Source organism: Dasypus novemcinctus, chromosome X, assembly GCF_030445035.2.
Source record: "Dasypus novemcinctus isolate mDasNov1 chromosome X, mDasNov1.1.hap2, whole genome shotgun sequence".
Lineage (NCBI taxonomy): Eukaryota > Metazoa > Chordata > Mammalia > Cingulata > Dasypodidae > Dasypus > Dasypus novemcinctus.
The window spans coordinates 2266233-2284298 of NC_080704.1; the positions used below are offsets into that span (position 1 = coordinate 2266233).

Below are 18066 nucleotides of genomic sequence, written 5' to 3' on the forward strand. Positions count from 1 at the left end.
TATCCTTTGGGGACACACGGGGATTGCATGGGCAAATGTCCGTGTCTGGGTCTCCAGGGAGGCAGAGGGAGTGTGAGGACAAACAAAACAGGAGACCCCCCAAAAGCTCAAGTCCCCAGACAGGACAGTGTATCCTGGAAAGGGCTCCTCTCACCTTAAACCTACCCAGGCCCTCTGTGCTCACCAAGAAAAACCCCACACTTGGATCAGAAGCTTTAATCATTCGTGACACCTGTAATTAATCAATCACATATTGAAACCCATCGCGTATTGAATGAAGACTCTTCATTGGACCACCTAACCAAGGCCCTTCCCAATGGCTCTCCAGTTCATTTCCTAATTGTCTACGTGTTCCCACTGAGGGAAGAGGATCCTGGAATTTTGGACAGAGCCCTGAGGGTGCTTCCCAGATGGAGAGCAGGCCAAGTGCACAGCTCTTCCCTCCTGGCAGCTACCCTGAGACGGCATCCTGGGTTATGTCCAGGAGGCCGGTCATCTTACAACTCCTGGACCACAGCTCCCGCTGCAGCTTTTTGTCGTACGTAACCTGCAGGGATGCAGTTGGCTTCTCATTGTAAAGGTAGCGACCGCCAACACCTTCCAGCTCAGGGGACACGGCGGCATAGACGGAGGTCCAAGCCCCTTCTTCTGGGGTCTGGGAAAGAAGAAAAGGAGTCAAGGGTGAGTCAACTTTCGTTGTGGCGCACACGCCATTTGGCTGCTGCTGGTGGCATTCTGTGTTCATCTCTTGGGATGATAAATTCACGCAGAGAGTAGGAAAGGGCAAGCAAGTCCAGCCAAGGACTGTTCGTTTGGATTATTTTCTTCCTGTTTTGAAATACTTTTTCTCTTACAGGACAGTTACCAAAAAAAAAAAAAAAATACAAACCCCTACGGAGAACTCTAACATATGTCTATCTCCCAAAATACCCAGATCCACCACCAGATCTGCCAAAGTTGCCACATCATCTATCTATTATCTATTATCTATCTATCTATCAATCATCTATCTATCCATCCTTCCACTCATCTACCCATGCATCATCTCTATCATCCATCCATTCATCACCTATCTATCATCTTATCTATCTACCTATCATCTATCAGTCTATCTGTCCATCTATATGTCATCTATCAATCCATCTATAGCCAACTATCTATCTATCATCTATCTATCCATCCTTCCACTCATCTACCCATCCATCATCTATCATCCATCCATTCATCATCTATCATCTCTAACATTTATATCTGTCTGTCTGTCTGTCTATCTATCTATCTATCTATCTATCTATCTATCTATCTATCTATCTATCATCTCTCTGTCTTTCCACCCATCTACCCATCCATCATTTATTGATCAATCTATCTTCACCATCATCATCATCAAATCTATCATCTGTCCATTCACAGAGCCACCTATCCATCCATCCATCTATCCATGCATTCCTCCACCTGCCTATTTATGTATCAATTACTTTCTGAACACTTGCGTTTAGGATGTATACATCATATTCCTGGAACACTTAATGCTGCCATGCACATTTCCTAAAAACTAGGATATTTACTTATGCAATCACCTAAAGTGCAGTTATCCAGCTCAAGAAATTTAACATTGATATAAAGCTTACAATCTATATTTCAATTTTTTCCCATATATGTCCCAAAAATGTCTCTTTGGGCATTTTCTCCTCATGTTAGATTGTTGTTCAGGATCACATGTTGCATTTAATTGTCATTGTCTATTTAGTTGCTCATTCTTTTGTAAAAAAAGAAAAAGTGGGAACATCTGCACAGCATAAATCTTCCATCTCATCCACTCCTAAGCACACCATTCAGTGGGATTAGTCATATTTGCACTATTGTGAGACCCTTGAACAGGGGTCAACAGCCACACACTTCCAGTGGGAATTTTCTCTGTGGCCCCTACCCTTCAAGAGGTAAAAAGATATGACATTCCTTGATGTAAGTATTAATTCTACCTCTCTTTATTACACAGAAATGCTTATTAATTTACTGGAAGCAAATGTGCACTCTGCCTGTGTTGAATAAACAATGAGATGAAACATCATGGCACCAAAGAGACTCTTGGTTTCCATTCAATGAGGCGAGCTCCTGAGGATTCGAGCTTCCATGGGCCATGAACCTATGATTAGAGGAAACATACATTTCACAAAGAAACTTGACGCACAGAAAAGAGATTTCCTCCAAGGCTGATGTATTTGCTCTAGCAGTGACCTTGGAATACACTCTCTTTCTAAGAGTTGGCCATGAGTCACTCCCAGCAACACCTGATGGAAGGAGCAGGGGGTGCCACCAAGTCGAATGGAGCAGTTCTGGGGCTCAGAAGAGGGGATCTGTGGGAACTGAAGGGTCTTTAGGACTACAGCCCAAAAACTCTGAACACAACAGAATTCCCTCTTAGCTTCTTGTCATATTGGGATTAAGGACCCACTCCAATCCAGTATGATGGCGTCTTAGCTAATGGCACCTAAAATGATCTTGTTTCCAAGTAAGATCCCATTCTCAGTATTGGGGATTATGACTTGAATAAATCTTTTTGGGGGGAACACAATTCAACCTGTAGCCCATTCCTCTGAAACTCTGTAATCATAGGACTTTAGGTACACACCAGGGTAGGAACCAACCCACAGCTGAGCTCTCTGGAGGAAAACCTGCTCAAAAGGAGGGTTATTGCAATTGTCAGTAAAACTGTCACCCAGGTTCTTATCATCTGGCCATGGAAAGTTAAAAATAAAAGTGGAAAGCAAAGTTTTTTTTTTTTAATCTACAGCACCATCTGACAGGCGGATATAAAAGCTGTGGTTTTACTAGGAAAAAAACCCTACTCCCCATTTGCATGTACCTCTCCCTAAATTTTAACAAAGCTGTGGTGGGAAGTTGCTGAGTTCAGCTCAGGTAAAACTTTCCTTTGAGTTTTGTGGTCTCATACTCAAGACAGCAATGTTCTACTGCCCACAGAGAAGAAATGGATTTGCCTGGAGAAACTGATGTGTCTATGATTCTAGGAGGAGGAACTTGGGGTTTTGCAAGAGTCCAAGGAAGAAAACAAGCATTATTGGAAATTCCATATCCGTGAGTGTTGAGATGGGTGGGAACGGTTGTTACAGCTTGGATGATGTTTTAGTTTGCTAAAGACTGCCAATGCAAAAATAACAGAAATGGGTTGGCTTTTGTAATGGAGATTTATTTGGGTAAAATCTTACAGCTCTGAGGCTGTGAAAATGTCCAAATCAAGGCATCATAAGAGATGATGGCTCACCAAAGGTTGCTGGCTGGCAGATCCTGGACTCCCGCCACATGGAGGACAAAATGGCGGCTCTCCATCTGGGTCTCTGCCTTCTCCTCTAGGCTGCTTTCTCTTGGAGCTCAGCTGTGGGTGACCAAGCACTTGGCAGCACTCATCCATGGGCCCACCCTCTTGGGGGCCTCTTTCCATGCCTCTGAGCTCTGCCGATTTAGAGCACACACAGCCTCCAGCCTCCAGGACCTCTCTCAGCTTCTCAGGACTTCTTTCTTTCTGCACTTGCAGGCGATCCTCTCTCTCACATGTGGCAGGGTCGAAATGGCATGTGTCTTCCTTGGTGTGTTTCTGCTTTTCAGTTAATATACAACCCCAGCAAGAGGGGAGAGACCCAAGCTGGGTCATGCCTCACTGATGCAGCCAATCAAAGGCCCTAAGGTGACCTAATCAAAAGTGATCTAATCAAAAGTTTCCTTAATGCAGTCAAAAGGGCCCACACCCACAAGAACAGGTTAGTTTAAGACCATGATCTTTTCTGGGATTCACAAAAAAACTGTCCTCCAAAAGACATGTCTAAGTCTTGATCCCCAAAACACAAATGGCACCTTATCTGAAAACAGGGTTCTTAAATATGTTATTAATTAAGATGTGGTCTAAGTGGATTAGGAAGGGACTTAATTCTTAACAAGGGGCCTGTGAGTTTGAATTGAAACTTTACAAAAACATTATTCTTGTGGGGACACAGTAGTGTGGGTGTGATATATTTATAAATAACACACAGTATGGCATGGATCTGGTGAGGGGTCCATGGTTTTCACCTGACTGGCAAAGAGGTCCATGGAGCAAAAAAAGGGTAAGCAGCAGAAGTACTGATAATCCAGTATGACTGGTTTCCTTTTTTGGAGAGGGGATTTGGACTTAGAGAGGAGCTAGAAAGAAGATGGCTCTGAGATGGAGTAGACATGGGGTTATGCTACATGCCAGTGAACAACTTACATGGCCAGCAAAGACTCACCCACACCTTGATTTCAGACTTTCAGCCTCCAGAACTGTGAGGCAATGCATTCCTGAGGTCAAGTCCTCCCCATCCCTGGTTTTCAGTAATTTTTTAATAGTAGCCCTAGGAGCTAAGAGTGGGGTGGGCTTTGGAGAGGGGACCGAGGTTGTTAATTGCATCTCAGGCCCCTGGGGCTGCCATTTCATGTCACTGCAGGAGCATGTTCCTCTGTGGAGGACCTGAAAGAGGAGGCATCTGCAACTCACACAGGGCCTGAAACTATTTACCAAACATAATGATGAATCGACACACCTTCCAGGGATGGGGATTGTGACTGGTTGTCCAAGAGTGGGGACAGACACATGCAGATGGACATGCTTGTCTGTAGGGCCACTGGAAGGTCAGGCATTGGTATCTCCTCAAAAGGAAAAGCCAGGCTATCTGGGGGGGAATGGGGGAATCCTGTTCTCTTCTGGAAACTTCTCCTACTCTTGGTCTACCACCTCTTGGTCTTGATCATGGCTGGACAGAAGAAAGCATGCAAATGGCTCTTCCTCTGGTGCTGAGTGAGAGGTCCAGCCAGACCCATGCAGTAGGGGATGGAGCCTCCAATTCCCAGGAATTGTTCTCACGTATCCTGCTGCCCACCATGATGACATGGATGGACCTAGAGAACTTCCAGAGTCTGGGGTTGCCCAGGAGAATCTTAAAGTTTTGCAAATGCTAACGTCCATGCAGTGGGAGACATGGTGGGGTGTGCATGAGTTCGAGAGCAGAGGCCACCTCATGCTGCAGAAACCCAGTTCTCTCTTCAAGGTCACTCATAGGGTTGCCCCTCAATCTGGGATGAGCTTTCGTTGGTCCGCCCCACCTCCTCCAGGCTCCACTCTCTCCTGGCTGAGTTCTGCCTGCACCTGGGCAGGATCTGTCCCTGAAGATATCGTACCAGCTCTTCTTCCCTGCCCCTGACTCTGGCAGGGTGGTTCAGGGGACATCTCTCTCCCACCCATGCAGGTGCAAAGACAGGTGAGCACCTGTGGATTCCAGGGAGATCAGAAGGGCAGAAGTCACCTGCTCCAACAGGTTTCCCTGAGAACTCAGTGCTGACCTGTTTACTTCTCACTCTGCTTGGGGCAAAGTGATTGGAGAGGCAGGATGGACCAACTTGGGTTCCCAGCAGACAGAAAGGGTCTCAAATGCACAGGACTCCTGGAGGTAGATGGCTCTGCCAGCCACATAACAAAAAGGGAGTTTCCCACACTATGAACTCCTGCCTCCACACCAGGTCTGTCCCTGTGTTTGTTGCTAAGTATGAAGCAGAATGTACAAGTGATTCTTGTTCTCTTGACCAGGTGCAGAATCTTGTTAAGGGTTCCTTGTATCACTTAGAAGTTAATGCAGCCCCTCCTTTGCAAAGAGCTTCTTAGGTGGGCTCCTGGAAAGTAAGTATCCTGCAAACCAAGAGTCACCCCCACCCAGGCACCAGAGGATGCTGCTCAGAGCACCCACCATTAGCTCAGCTGTGTAACAAGTATTCCTGCCATCCCAGGAGAACGCTCTCTGTTCCATCTGGAGGCAGCGGCCCCTCGTGGGCATTCCCTTTGCTGTCCCTTCAGCTGGATATACTCAGCCCCCTGTTGGGTAGTATTTGGGGGCTTCTATTTCCCCCACATTTTGAAAATCCTCTTGTTTGGGCAACAGTCCTTGTAGCAGGCATATGCCCTTGGAATATTAGGATGGCCATTTTAGAAAGCAAGAGGCGGTCTGCAGTATGTTGGAAATGAACCTGGGATGTGCAAATGACAAGCATTGAACCAAAAATGTGGCAATCGCCCCAGCAGATGGAAAGGATGCAAAGAAATTGTTTGATATTGGTGCTTCACAAGAAACCTCTGCTTGGCTGAGAGTAGATGAATGCTGCTCACACAGCTGGCCAGAAAAAAAAAAGAGGCATACTCTATTCTAACGCATCTTTGAGAGAATGAACCATATCCATTTATTCTACTATCGCTTGCTTAAATAGATAATTGATATTAAGTTAAGAAAACGCAACTCCGATCACTTGCTGAAAACTTCAAAGCCTTGGGCTTACAATGAAGATGGAGGAAATGAGATTTAATGTGTAATTCTTTAATTTCCAAGTGCTTTGACAGCTCATGAAAGGGATAGTTTTATTCATTTGGTCTTTATTATGCCTGATGGGGCTGTTGCATGCATCACCCATCACTGCTGTCACGTCCGTGTGAAAGGCAGGGTACCTGTGATAAATGTTCAGGTGTACATGTGGGTGTGCAAACACACACACACAGAAACACCCATGCAAACATATGCACATATTCACATATGCACAGGAAAACACACTCAAATACTTATTTGCACACATACAATTCTTTTAAAAATGTAATTATTTTGAATATCAATTTTATCAATTAACTAATTAATGTCTCTTCCCCCTCACTGTTTGATCTCATTGTCTGCTCTGTGTCACTTGCATCTGTTCATTGTGTGCTCTCTGTGTCTGCTTGTCTTTTTTTTTTTTCAGGGGGCACAGGAAACCGAACCCAGGACCTCCCATGTGGGAAGGAGGCACCCAACCACTTGAGCTACCTCTGCTCCCTGCTGGTTGTGTCTCTCCTTGTGTTTCCTCATAGTGTCTCCTTGTTGTGTCACCTTGTTGCATCAGCTTGCTGCGTCAGCTCATCACGTCAACTCACCGTCTTGCTCGTCTTCTTTAGGAGGCACCAGGAACCAAACCCAGGACCTCCCCTGTGGCAGGTGGGTGCCCAACTCCTTGAGACACTTCCACTTCTCCACATACAGTTCTTGAACAGACTCATACATGAATACACATATGCACATGCAAGCACATTCTCACATATCATCTTAGCTTCCCAGCTTCTATGACAAACACCACTTACTAGGTTTGTGCCAAAACAGGATTTGACTGGCTCTTAGTTTAAAGGCTGCAAGGTTTGCTTCCTCCCTGGGTTGTGGTGTTCTGGCTGTCCATTGATTCTTGGGTTCCTTGGCTTTCCTGTCACACAGCTATGTCTTCTCTTTTCTCACCTGGGCACTGCTGACTTTTTTTTCTTTTTGGTCTTTATTTATTTTTTTAATGTTACATTAAAAAAAAATATGAGGTCCCCATATACCCCCACCCACTTCCCCTCACTACTGCCCCCATAATAACAACCTCCTCCATCATCATGGGACAGTCATTGCACTTGGTGAATATATCTCTGAGCACTGCTGCACCTTATGGTCAATGGTCCACATTATAGTTTACACCCTCCCCCAGTCCACCCAGTGGGTCATTGGAAGACATACAATGTCCAGCATCTGTCCCTGCAGCACCACCCAGGACAACTCCAAGTCCTGAAAATGCCTCCATATCACATCTCTTCTTCCCACTCCCCACCCTCAGCACCTGACTTTTGGCTCCTGGCTGGTTCCCATGGCTTTCTCTATGTCTACATAGCTTCTGCTTATAAAGGCCTCCAGAAACCTACCTTAAGACCCACCCTCATTCAATTGGACCACACCTTCACTAAAAACAACATCTTCAAGAGGTCCCATTTGCCGTGGGTTCACACCCACAGGCGTGAGTTAAGAAGGTGCTCTCTGGGATTCATAATTCAATCTCCCGCAGATGCACACGCAATCATGTACACTGAACTTTAACTTTTGATATCTATGTGCATCCTCTGGTGGGAAGACGCCAGAGCACTGGGAGTCCCGGGACCTGGGTTTGACCACAGTGATGCTTTCCTCATGAGACTAGGAAGACCCAATGAAGAGATGAGTGAAATGCTGCCGCCAAAAAGAGAAATGGCTCCAAACAGTCACCTCTGAGCATGAAGAGGGTAATGGCAAGTATTACATGCCAGGGCTTGTGCTGAGTGCCAGCACAACCATTTCACAGAAGCAGACCTGTGGCTCAAAAAAGTTGAGCAATTTGCCCCCTCACACAGCAGATGGTCCATGAAGTTGGGATGTGAAACCAGAGCCACTGCCTCTCATCTCTGTCCTTACCCACAACAAGCGCTGCCTCCCAGGAATGAATCAGAAAAGGTTGCTATGAAGAGAGAAGAGGAATTGCAGGACGGCTGTGGCAGCTGCGTAAGGAGAAGAGAGGGTTGGGCAGTTCGATATTATTCATGAATTCCAAAAAAGATAATTGAATATGTTGGTAAACTGGTCTGTTCCTTTGGGCGTGATACCCTCTGACTGTATTAGATACAGATGAGATGTCTTTGATTATGTTAAAATTAGGACTTTGATTTGACCGTGACATTAGGGCATGCGGGATTAAGTGCCCACCCCCTTGGTAGGCAACAGACTCTCACATGGAAGTAGAGACACCAAGAAGCAACTACACGGGAAAGAGAGAAGGCTCCATTAGATATGACAGAGACCCCAGGAAGAGGGATGAGCCTCATAGTCAAAAGCTGACCTTGTGAAGAGAGCAGAGTAGCTGAGCCCAGAAAGAAATAAACCCAGGGAGAGAGATGAGCCTTATGCCAGCCTGCAGCTGAGATCAGAAGCTGGGACCACAGAGCCTTAAGATGAAGGAGGAAGGCTGAACCCTTGCAGACGTTGCCCGCCATCTTGCTCTAACACATGCCAATGACTTTGGGTGAGAAAGGACCTCTTATGGTACCCTGAGTTGGACTCTTTAGGGCCTTGTGACTGTAAGCTTCTACCCCAAATAAATACCCTTTATAAAAGCCAACAGAGTTCTGGTACTTTGAATCAGCACCCCTTTGGCTGACTAAGGCAGAGGGTTTCCCACAGAATGAGCTCCTGCCTCTGCCTGCACAGTAGCCTCCATATTGGGTCTGTCCCTGTGTTCATTGCTGAATATGAACCAGAACGTACAAGTGATTTGGGTTCACTGACCAGAAGCATAAACTCATGAAGGTCTCGATGTAATGGATGGCTGTGGCAGCTGGACCCCTTTCAAACAAGGCCTCTCTTTTCAAGGGAATGGGGAATTAGACCCACAATTATCCTCTGTGTGAAGGGACTGGGGAGGATGTACTGCAGAGACACAAACAGCCGTCCACTGGAAGTTCCCTTCCCAAACCATGTCTATTCCCCATCAGCTCTGTAGCTTGTTCTGTCTGTATTAGGAAAATCAGACGGTCCACTGCAACCAGAGTCTCCCCACACTGATGTGAATGATCCCACGTATGACACCTGCACTGGGAACTCCTGACGTCCAAGCTCTGCAGAGGGGACCTTCATGAGATTTTCCCCAAATGAATTCCCGGGCCGTCTCTCATGATACAGCAACTCACAGAGTGTACATGAGGAAGAGATAAAAGTTCCAGAATGTTATTGTGATGGTTATGCAAAGGTATCAACTCAGCCAGGTGATGGTATCCAATTGTTTGGTCAAGCAAGCACTGGGCTAATTTGCAATACAAGAGCAATTCATGGATTTTAGTAAGGAGTTGAGTGCATAGATGGCAGGTTATGTCTACAATCAACCAAGGAGATTACTGTCAGCAATGAGTGACGTCTCATCCAATCAGCTGATGTAAAATGACCTTGAATAAAAGGGTCAACTCAGACCAGCAGAATATCTCAGTCTACAGATAAAATCAGGAGTTAAAAATGCTTTTTGACCTGAATAAAAGGGGGAAACGGGAAGGACAAATGAGTTTATATGGCTGTGAGTCTTCAAAAAGAGCCGGGAGGTTATCAGAGGGGTTGCCCTTAGGCACACCTCAGCAGAGTCCCAGACAGATAAAGTAGATACAACCCCGGGTATTGGTTCTTCTGAAGGCTACAGAGACCCACAGGTTCTATGGTCATGGCAGATGGAGTTCAGTGCCATGTCAGTTGGCCCTACTTTGGAGTTTGTGTTTCTGTGTGATGGAGCTGGATTCAGATGTGATCTTTGTTCAAAGGCCTCTCCTGTTACTTTTACCGGATCTGTAATTGGTGCTGGGGTTTAATGTATACCCAGGACACCTGAATCTCTGGACTGACCATGTGATAGCCAGACCCTGAGCCTCAACAGACTTGCAACTCCTACACTCTGGTTTATTGGACTTACCCCATTCAGTTAAAATGGAGGTGAAGAACGTCAACCACCACACCAGGGAGCCAAGAATGCCTACAACTGAAAGCAGGAGGATTTCACCCAGCATCCATGTGGAATCTAAGCCCCCTCTTGATACAGATGTGGAGTGGACACGGTCATCTTAGGGTCCACAGGATGGAGGAATAGAGTATGGATTAGAGTGGACTTACTGATATTCTATTCATGAACTATTGTGATTAGTAATCAAAGAAAATGTGGCATTGGTGTGGAGAAAGTGGCCATGGTAGCTGCTGGGGGTAGGGAGTGGGAGGAAAAGATGTGATGTGGGGGCATTTTTGGGACTTGGAGTTGTCCTGGGTGGTGCTGCAGGGACAGTTACCAGACATTGTATGTCCTCCCATGGCCCACTGGGTGGACTGTGGGAGAGTGTGGGCTATGGTGTGGACCATTGACCATGAGGTGCAGCAGTGCTCAGAGATGTATTCACCAAATGCAATGAATGTCTCATGATGATGGAGGAGATTGTTATTATGGGGGGAGGAGTGGGGAGAGGGGGGTGGGGGATATATGGGGACCTCGTATTTTTTTAATGTTATATTAAAAAAATAAATAAAGACAAAAAAGGGGGGGGGGGAGTGATTTCGGCATTTAGAGAGAGCATTTCCATCTCTACATCAGAGAGCCAGTGTTTTCTGGGAACTCATCAGAGCCCCTGGCTTGCAGTCTTCCCTATGGAATTTGGACTTGTGCATCCACATGGTGGTTATGTGAGACAATTTTATGAAATCTCACACTACTTACAGATATTTCCTATTGTTTCTGTTTCCCTAGAGAACCTTGACTAATAGAGTTATATTGTCCTCAAAGCCATTTAGATGAAGGCATGAGCCTGGAGCTTTCTAATGACATCAGAGTTCTCTTTCTCTCCAAATTCAGCCCCTTCCTATCTCCAATAAAACTTGTCCTTGCAAGGTTCAGCCAGAGCATTGTGTGCCCTGAGGCCCCCCAGCCCTCTTCTGATGTCCACAGAGCTCCACTCAAGGTGTCTTCCAAACAGGTCTCACAAATACCCACATGGCCCCTACAACATACCAGGTCCTGGAAAAGACTTCATAAGGTCACTGGCATAACGACACTGTGATGTGGAGCCTGGCATTAAGGCTCGATATTAAGTGATGCCTTGACCTCAGATAAATTGGGACCTCAAGTGGCTTAACTGCAAGTTCCTCTCCCTGCTTTGCTCCCACAGAATCACGTCTCACATAACTGTGGGAAATAAAAACTGGAAAGAAAAAAAAAAGAAGCAAGCCCTGGGAAGAGTGGAACCCTGAGCCCAGGAAGAAGCAAGCCCTGGGAAGAGAGGAACCCTGAACTCAGAGAGAAGCAAGACCCTGGGAAGGAGGAACCCAGGAAGCCTGAACCCTCGCTGATGTCGGCAGCCATCTTGCTCCAACACGTGAAAATAGACTTTGTTGAGGGAAGTAAATTATGCTTTATGGCCTGGTATCTGTAAGCCCCTACCCCAAATAAATACCCTTTATGAAAACCAACCAATTTCTGGTATTTTGCATCAGAACCCCTTTGGCTGACTAATACAGCCCACTTCCTTCAGTTCATGACAGTTGGGTGTCATGGGTGCTGCTATCACCAGAACTCAAGGGTAGGAAACCCTCCCTCAGCAATGGGGTGAGTATAACAAACACTTGGAGAAAGGTATGAATACTGCCCCATTTTACAGAGGAGGGAACAGAGGCAGAAGAATGCTAAGAGATGTGCCCAAGGTGAGGCAGCTGAAACCGATGGTGCTGGACTTAACAAACCTACCCTACCCATAAGCATGATGCCATACTTCCTCTCTAAATTCCTGGTTTATTTTGCTCTATCTCTCTATTCCTTTCCACTCTCTCTTTCCCCTTAACTCACCTTTCTTCTGTGTTCCTATTTGTTTTGTGTTCCTACTTACCTAATGTCTTAAAGGTACAAGTCATGACCCTCTGGGCACAATACTGAGAACACAGTAGGGCAGCTTCACCAGACAGCCTACAGAACTACCACAGAGGCTAAGAAGGCAAACCCAAGGGGGAATGACTGTTTCACAGACCAGCACAGAACCACCTTCACTCTTGGCCATCTTCTGTTCTTTTATTTTCACGTACTGACTCAACATTTCAAACCAAGGAAGTCATGTTGGGAAAAGACCAATATCCAACAGCCATCTGCTGCATGACCTCAAACATCCCTGAACTATCGCATTAAAAATGTTGACAGAATGTCATGACTAATGAGCTCTTGCTTGGGGATGTTGATCGTGAGGAAACACATGCTTCCCTTTGTCATCCCCAAGCGCGCTCTGCACTGTCCTTGCCACCCAGCTATGAACCGAGCTCAGCTCCCCGGTGAGGAACCTCAAAGCTCATCAACGCCTGAACCGCGTTCAAATGGCAACAAGAGTGGTAAACAGGTGACATTTTCTCGTTCAATTATCTGAGGAACAATAAATAGGAACACAGTCAATGAGATCCAAAATTATTTTTCCCCAAAGGGAAAACATACATTGCGTGTCTGTCTCTAAAGCAATGTCCCCCTGAATTGAATTTTCTAAGTTGAATACGGAATTTTACAATCAAACAAACAGAAATTGTCCCTAGTAAGCACAGTTCCCCCAGTCTCTCTTTCCTCCAGACCTCTAGTCTACTTTCTGTCTGTATGAATTTGCCTATCCTGGATCTTTCCTATCAGTGGAATCATGCGCTATTTGTCCTTTGTGGAAGATCTCTTTTAGTTAGTATAATAGCTTTAAGGCTCATCCATGCTGCAACATGTATTCCTTTTCATGACTGAATCATATTTCATTATTTGGATGGACCTCACTGTGTTGATGCATTCATCTTCTGATGGATAGTTGCGTTGTTTCCACCTGTTGGTTCTTGTTAATACTACCGCTATAGACATTGGTGTACAAGTATCTGTTCAAGTCTCTTCCTTCAATTTTTTGGGGCATATATCTAGGAGTGGACTTGATGGGCATAAAGACAGCCATCACTTCTGTTGAGGAGGTACTGGGGATTGAACCTGGGACCTCATCCGTGAGAAGCAGATGCTCAACCACTGAGCTACACCCACTCGCCAGCCTCATTTTTAAGCCACAGAGAGGTGCCACCCACCATTGGATCAATTTCAAAGGCAAGACACTGCTAAGAACTAGACCATTTCCAAACTGTATTCTTCTAGTTTTTAAAGACTTGTTTTTAGGCTAAGTTATGTTTGTTCCCTCGTCTTGGGTGGGTGGGCTCCCAAGAGAACTTCTTTTACACATTGTTTTAAAGATGACAACCATAGCATCGAAAATAACACAACTTTCCTCAAAGTCTCACATGATGAGGCTCAGAATTTCCGGGATGTCCTTTTTTTGCCTGCGGGCCCCATTCTAAGATTCATTTCTTTTTAAAAAGATGAGCCTCAGTATATTCCAAGCACCTGAAAGCAATTTTCCCCTCACACTGACGATGAGTATGTTCATCTTCTTTACTTTTAGTGTTTATTTGAAAAAATTGGTGTTAATGTTCTTGAAAGTATCCTTTGCTGCTTTTAAGAGAATGTCCTAAAGAAACTAAACATACTCCCTGCCTTCTCTACATCACAATGTTATTACAAAAACAAACAAAGAAATCTATGGGCAACACCTCATGCAACTGTAGGGGACCCTTTGATAAATATATCCTGACTGTGTACTTCACTGTGATCATCAGAAATGAGGAGTTTTCTCTGTCATGGTCCCTAGGGGAGCAGCGATAGTCTCCCAGGTACAGCGGCGGGGACCGGGAGGGAGTGAGGGTTCAACAGTGAGCCCCTGATGCTAATGACTATGCTTGTGAGCTGATAAACCTAAAATAAGAACAAGGCCTAGAGCAACATTGTGCCTGGGAATTTCCTCCTGTCAGCCTTCATGTTACTCAAATGTGGCCAGTCTCGAAGCCAAACTCAGCATGTAAATGCAATGCCTTCCCTCCAGCATGGGACATGACACCCGGGGATGAGCCTCCCTGGCAACAAGGGACCACTATCAAATACCAACTGATGATGCAACTGGAAAAGGACCTTATATGGAAGGTTCAATGCGGATCAGCAGAATATCCATGTCTACATAAAATAACATGACTTTAAAATGCTGTTTGACCTAAAGTAAGGGGGAAATGGAAAGGAGAAATGAGTTTATATGGCTACGAGTTTCTAAAAAAGAGTCTGGAGGCTGGCAGAAGGATTGCCCTCATGCACAACTGAGCAGAGTCAGAGAGACAGATAAAGCAGATACAACCCCCAGATATTGGTTCCTATGAAGGCTAAAGAGACCCATGAGAGTTATGGTCATGGCCGATGGGGTTTACTACCAGGGCAGATGGCCCCTCTCTGGAAATGGTGTTTATGTGTGATGAATCTGGACCCAGATGGGATCTCCCTTCATAAGACTTTCATACTAATCTGCTGGAGGTGCAGTTAACGTTGGGGTTTAAGATATAGTTAGGGGATTTGAATCTCTGGACTGATAATGTGATAGCCAGGTCCTGAGCCTCAACAGACTCCAGCACCTACAATCTGATTTATTGGACTTACCACACTCAGCTAAGATGGAGTTGAAGAAGGACAATCACCACACCATGGAGCCTAGAGTGATTACAACTGAAAATGGGAGGATGGCAGCCAGCATCCATGTGGAATCTGAGCCTCCTCTTGACATAGAGGTGCAATGGACACAACCAATCCAATGTCCACATAGAAGAGGAAGCATTGGATTGGGAAAAGTGGACATGGTGGACGATGGGTATGGGGAAGGGCAGGAAGAGATGAGAGGTGGGGGCGTATTTGGGACGTGGAGCTGCCCTGGATGGCGCCTCGGGGGTGATCACCGGACATCGTGGATCCTCACAGGGCCCACTGGATGGAATGGAGGAGAGTATGGGCCATGATGTGGACCATTCTCTATGAGGTGCAGAGGTGCCCAAAGATGTACTTACCAAATCCAATGGAGGTGTCATGATGATGGGAACGAGTGTTGTTGGGGGGGGAAAGGGGGGGTGGGGGGGTGGGGTTGAATGGGACCTCACATATATATTTTTAATGTAATATTATTACAAAGTCAATTAAAAAAAATAAATAATAAAAAAATTAAAAAAAAATTTTTTTTAATTAAAAAAAAATTTTTAAGTATAATAAAAAAAAATGAAGAAAACCTCTTGCTCAGACCAGGGATGGGTCAACTTCAGCGTATGGGACAAATTCAGCCCGTTTTGGTACAGCCTGTGAGATAAGAAGGCTTTCTCATGTTTTTAAAGTGCTGTAAACACAACACAGCAGAACAAGACAAAACACAGAACAAGATGCCACAGACACACGTGGCTGGCAAAGGGTGACATTTTTACTATCTGGCCCTTTACCAGAAATGTTTGCCAATTTCTAGTTTGGAGCTTTGACCCACGACCTGCAACTTTCCTACAGAGTTTAATTATTTGCCCCTGTGCAGCTGCAGTTATTGGATGAAACACGCTGAGTGCCATCACATACTTGGAATGGGGAAGAAGCTTCCTGGTTTGAATGGCTTCTGAATATGCAACATGGCATGCTGGAAATGGTGCTCTCTTTGGCAGAGGCATAATAAACGTTTCCCATTTTCTCTACAGCTTCGAAAAACAAGACTCCCTAGTGACTGGTGGGAGGAAAAGCAAGGTCTGAAAAATGGAGCGAAGCCCAAGAACTGAGTGTGTTGGTTTTAACAGGGACGGCGACACAGCCTGGGGCACTGCGGAGAGCGTGCCCAGTATTGACACTGAGCGTTTCCCTCTGTGTGAAGCCACTCAGACGTGGAGAATCGCAGAGCTGGAAGCTACGGAAGTCATTTCCATTCAATTGAGGACAATGCACGCTTCTTGAACGCTCACCAATATTTTGCTGGCTCTTGGGGAGAGGAAAGATAAATTTAATAACGGTCCCTTCCATCGAGGAGTTTACAACCGGCGGCGATGGTGGGCAGATGGTTGGATCCAAGTGCATGAAAAAAATATATTAAAATATCAACCCAAGAGAATAAAAGCTAGATTTAGAGTGTGTTGAATAGGGCGCAATGTACAGTTGGGAGGAAAAGAAATGAATGCCTTCTAATTATGTAATTATACGGGGCTGTACAGTTTTGGAAATGCTTTCACATATATTATGTCGGTAATTTTCACAACAATCCTGTGAGATGGTTATTATTACTGAGAATTAACAAATTAGAAAAGTGAGGGGCACAGTGGGGGTGTGACGGGGGGGGAAGGGGCTTTCCTAAGCGGAGGACCCCAGTTCTTCCAAGAGTCTGAGCGCCATCTTCCTCTTCCTTCCCACTCCCTCCCGTGCCTGTGGCATCATCTGTCACCCCTTTCCCCCAGCGCCTTCATCGTGAAATCAGAATCTCTATCCCTGCCCTCTTGTGAGCTGCAGCCCCTTTGGCACCTCAAAGGGAAAATCCTCCCCAAACAGCCCACTTGTCCTCACCAGATACCCCAGAATTACCCTTGAGTCTTTCTGCCTTTTTTCCAACAACCAACCACACCTTCTCAACTTTATCTGTGGAAACCCTCTCCGCTGCCCCCTGCCCTACGTGGACCACCTCGAGGGCATGTAACTGTACTTCTGGAATTCCTCACGTCCCTTCAGTCCATCAGCCACTCCAGAAGGGCTGGGATTTGTTGGTAAAGGAGATGAACCGAGCCCCTTGTCTTAACAATTGTGTATAGCATCCAGCATCCATGTGGAATCTAAGCTCCCTCTTGATATAGATGTGGAATGGACACAACCATTCCAAGATCCACAGGATGGAGGCATAGAGTATGGATTAGAGTGGACTTACTGATATTCTATTCATGAACTATTGTAATTAGTCATCGAAGAAAATGTGGCATTAGTGTGGAGAAAGTGGCCATGGTGGCTGCTGGGGGCAGGGAGTGGGAAGAAGAGATGATGTGGGGGCATTTTGGGGACTTGGATTTGTCCTGGGTGGTGCTGCAGGGACAGTTACCGGACATTGTATGTCCTCCCATAGCCCACTGGGTGGACTGTGGGAGAGTGTGGGCTATGGTGTGGACCATTGACCATGAGGTGCAGCGGTGCTCAGAGATGTATTCACCAATGAATGTCTCATGATGATGGAGGAGAATGTTGTTATGGGGGGAGGAGTGGGGTGAGGAGGGTGGGGGGTATATGGGGACCTCACGTTTTTTAATGTAACATTAAAAAAAATAAAGACAAAATAAATAATTGTGTACACCTCTGAGTTCTTAAGAGAACTGGTTAGCCCAGGTTATTGGCTGAGAGTCTGAGATAAAGTCCACGTTTCCTGATAAGGCACAGAACTGAGATTTTAGAGCGATATAAAACAACTGCATTCGATGAAAGGAACCAAACCAACGACTCACAAGCCTCCCAGACTCCCACCAGGGTTGCACATCTCCTTGCAGGTCCTATAAACAAGCTCACCCAATATGGGTAAATAAAACATATATACATAATTTTCATCATCAATTCAGCACCATAGTCCACTGCCATTTTACAATCCTCCTTTTTACTTCCACGTCAGTTTTACTTCTTTCCATGCTGATGAGTACTCTTCTTCTATATGGTTTTTAAGTTTCCATCATTTTTTCTCTTACATATAAAAGCACATAACTCAGTACCCTGAGGTTCTTTTTTTTTTTATCCCCACCGCTTGTGGCTTTTTTTGTT

The 18066-nt window shown here is 45.5% G+C and overlaps 1 protein-coding gene across 2 annotated transcripts in view; it reads right to left on the reverse strand.

Annotated features, from left to right (window-relative positions):
• Positions 1–201: 201 nt before the first annotated feature.
• DHRSX (dehydrogenase/reductase X-linked) overlaps positions 202–18066 on the reverse strand; it is a 212012-nt gene continuing 194147 nt past the window's right edge. For both annotated transcript variants that reach the window (XM_058292186.2, XM_058292184.2), the window contains one exon: positions 202–655. In XM_058292186.2, coding sequence (XP_058148169.1) covers positions 452–655 — 204 coding nt within the window. In that variant the 3' untranslated portion in view covers positions 202–451. The remainder of the gene's footprint in view (positions 656–18066) is intronic.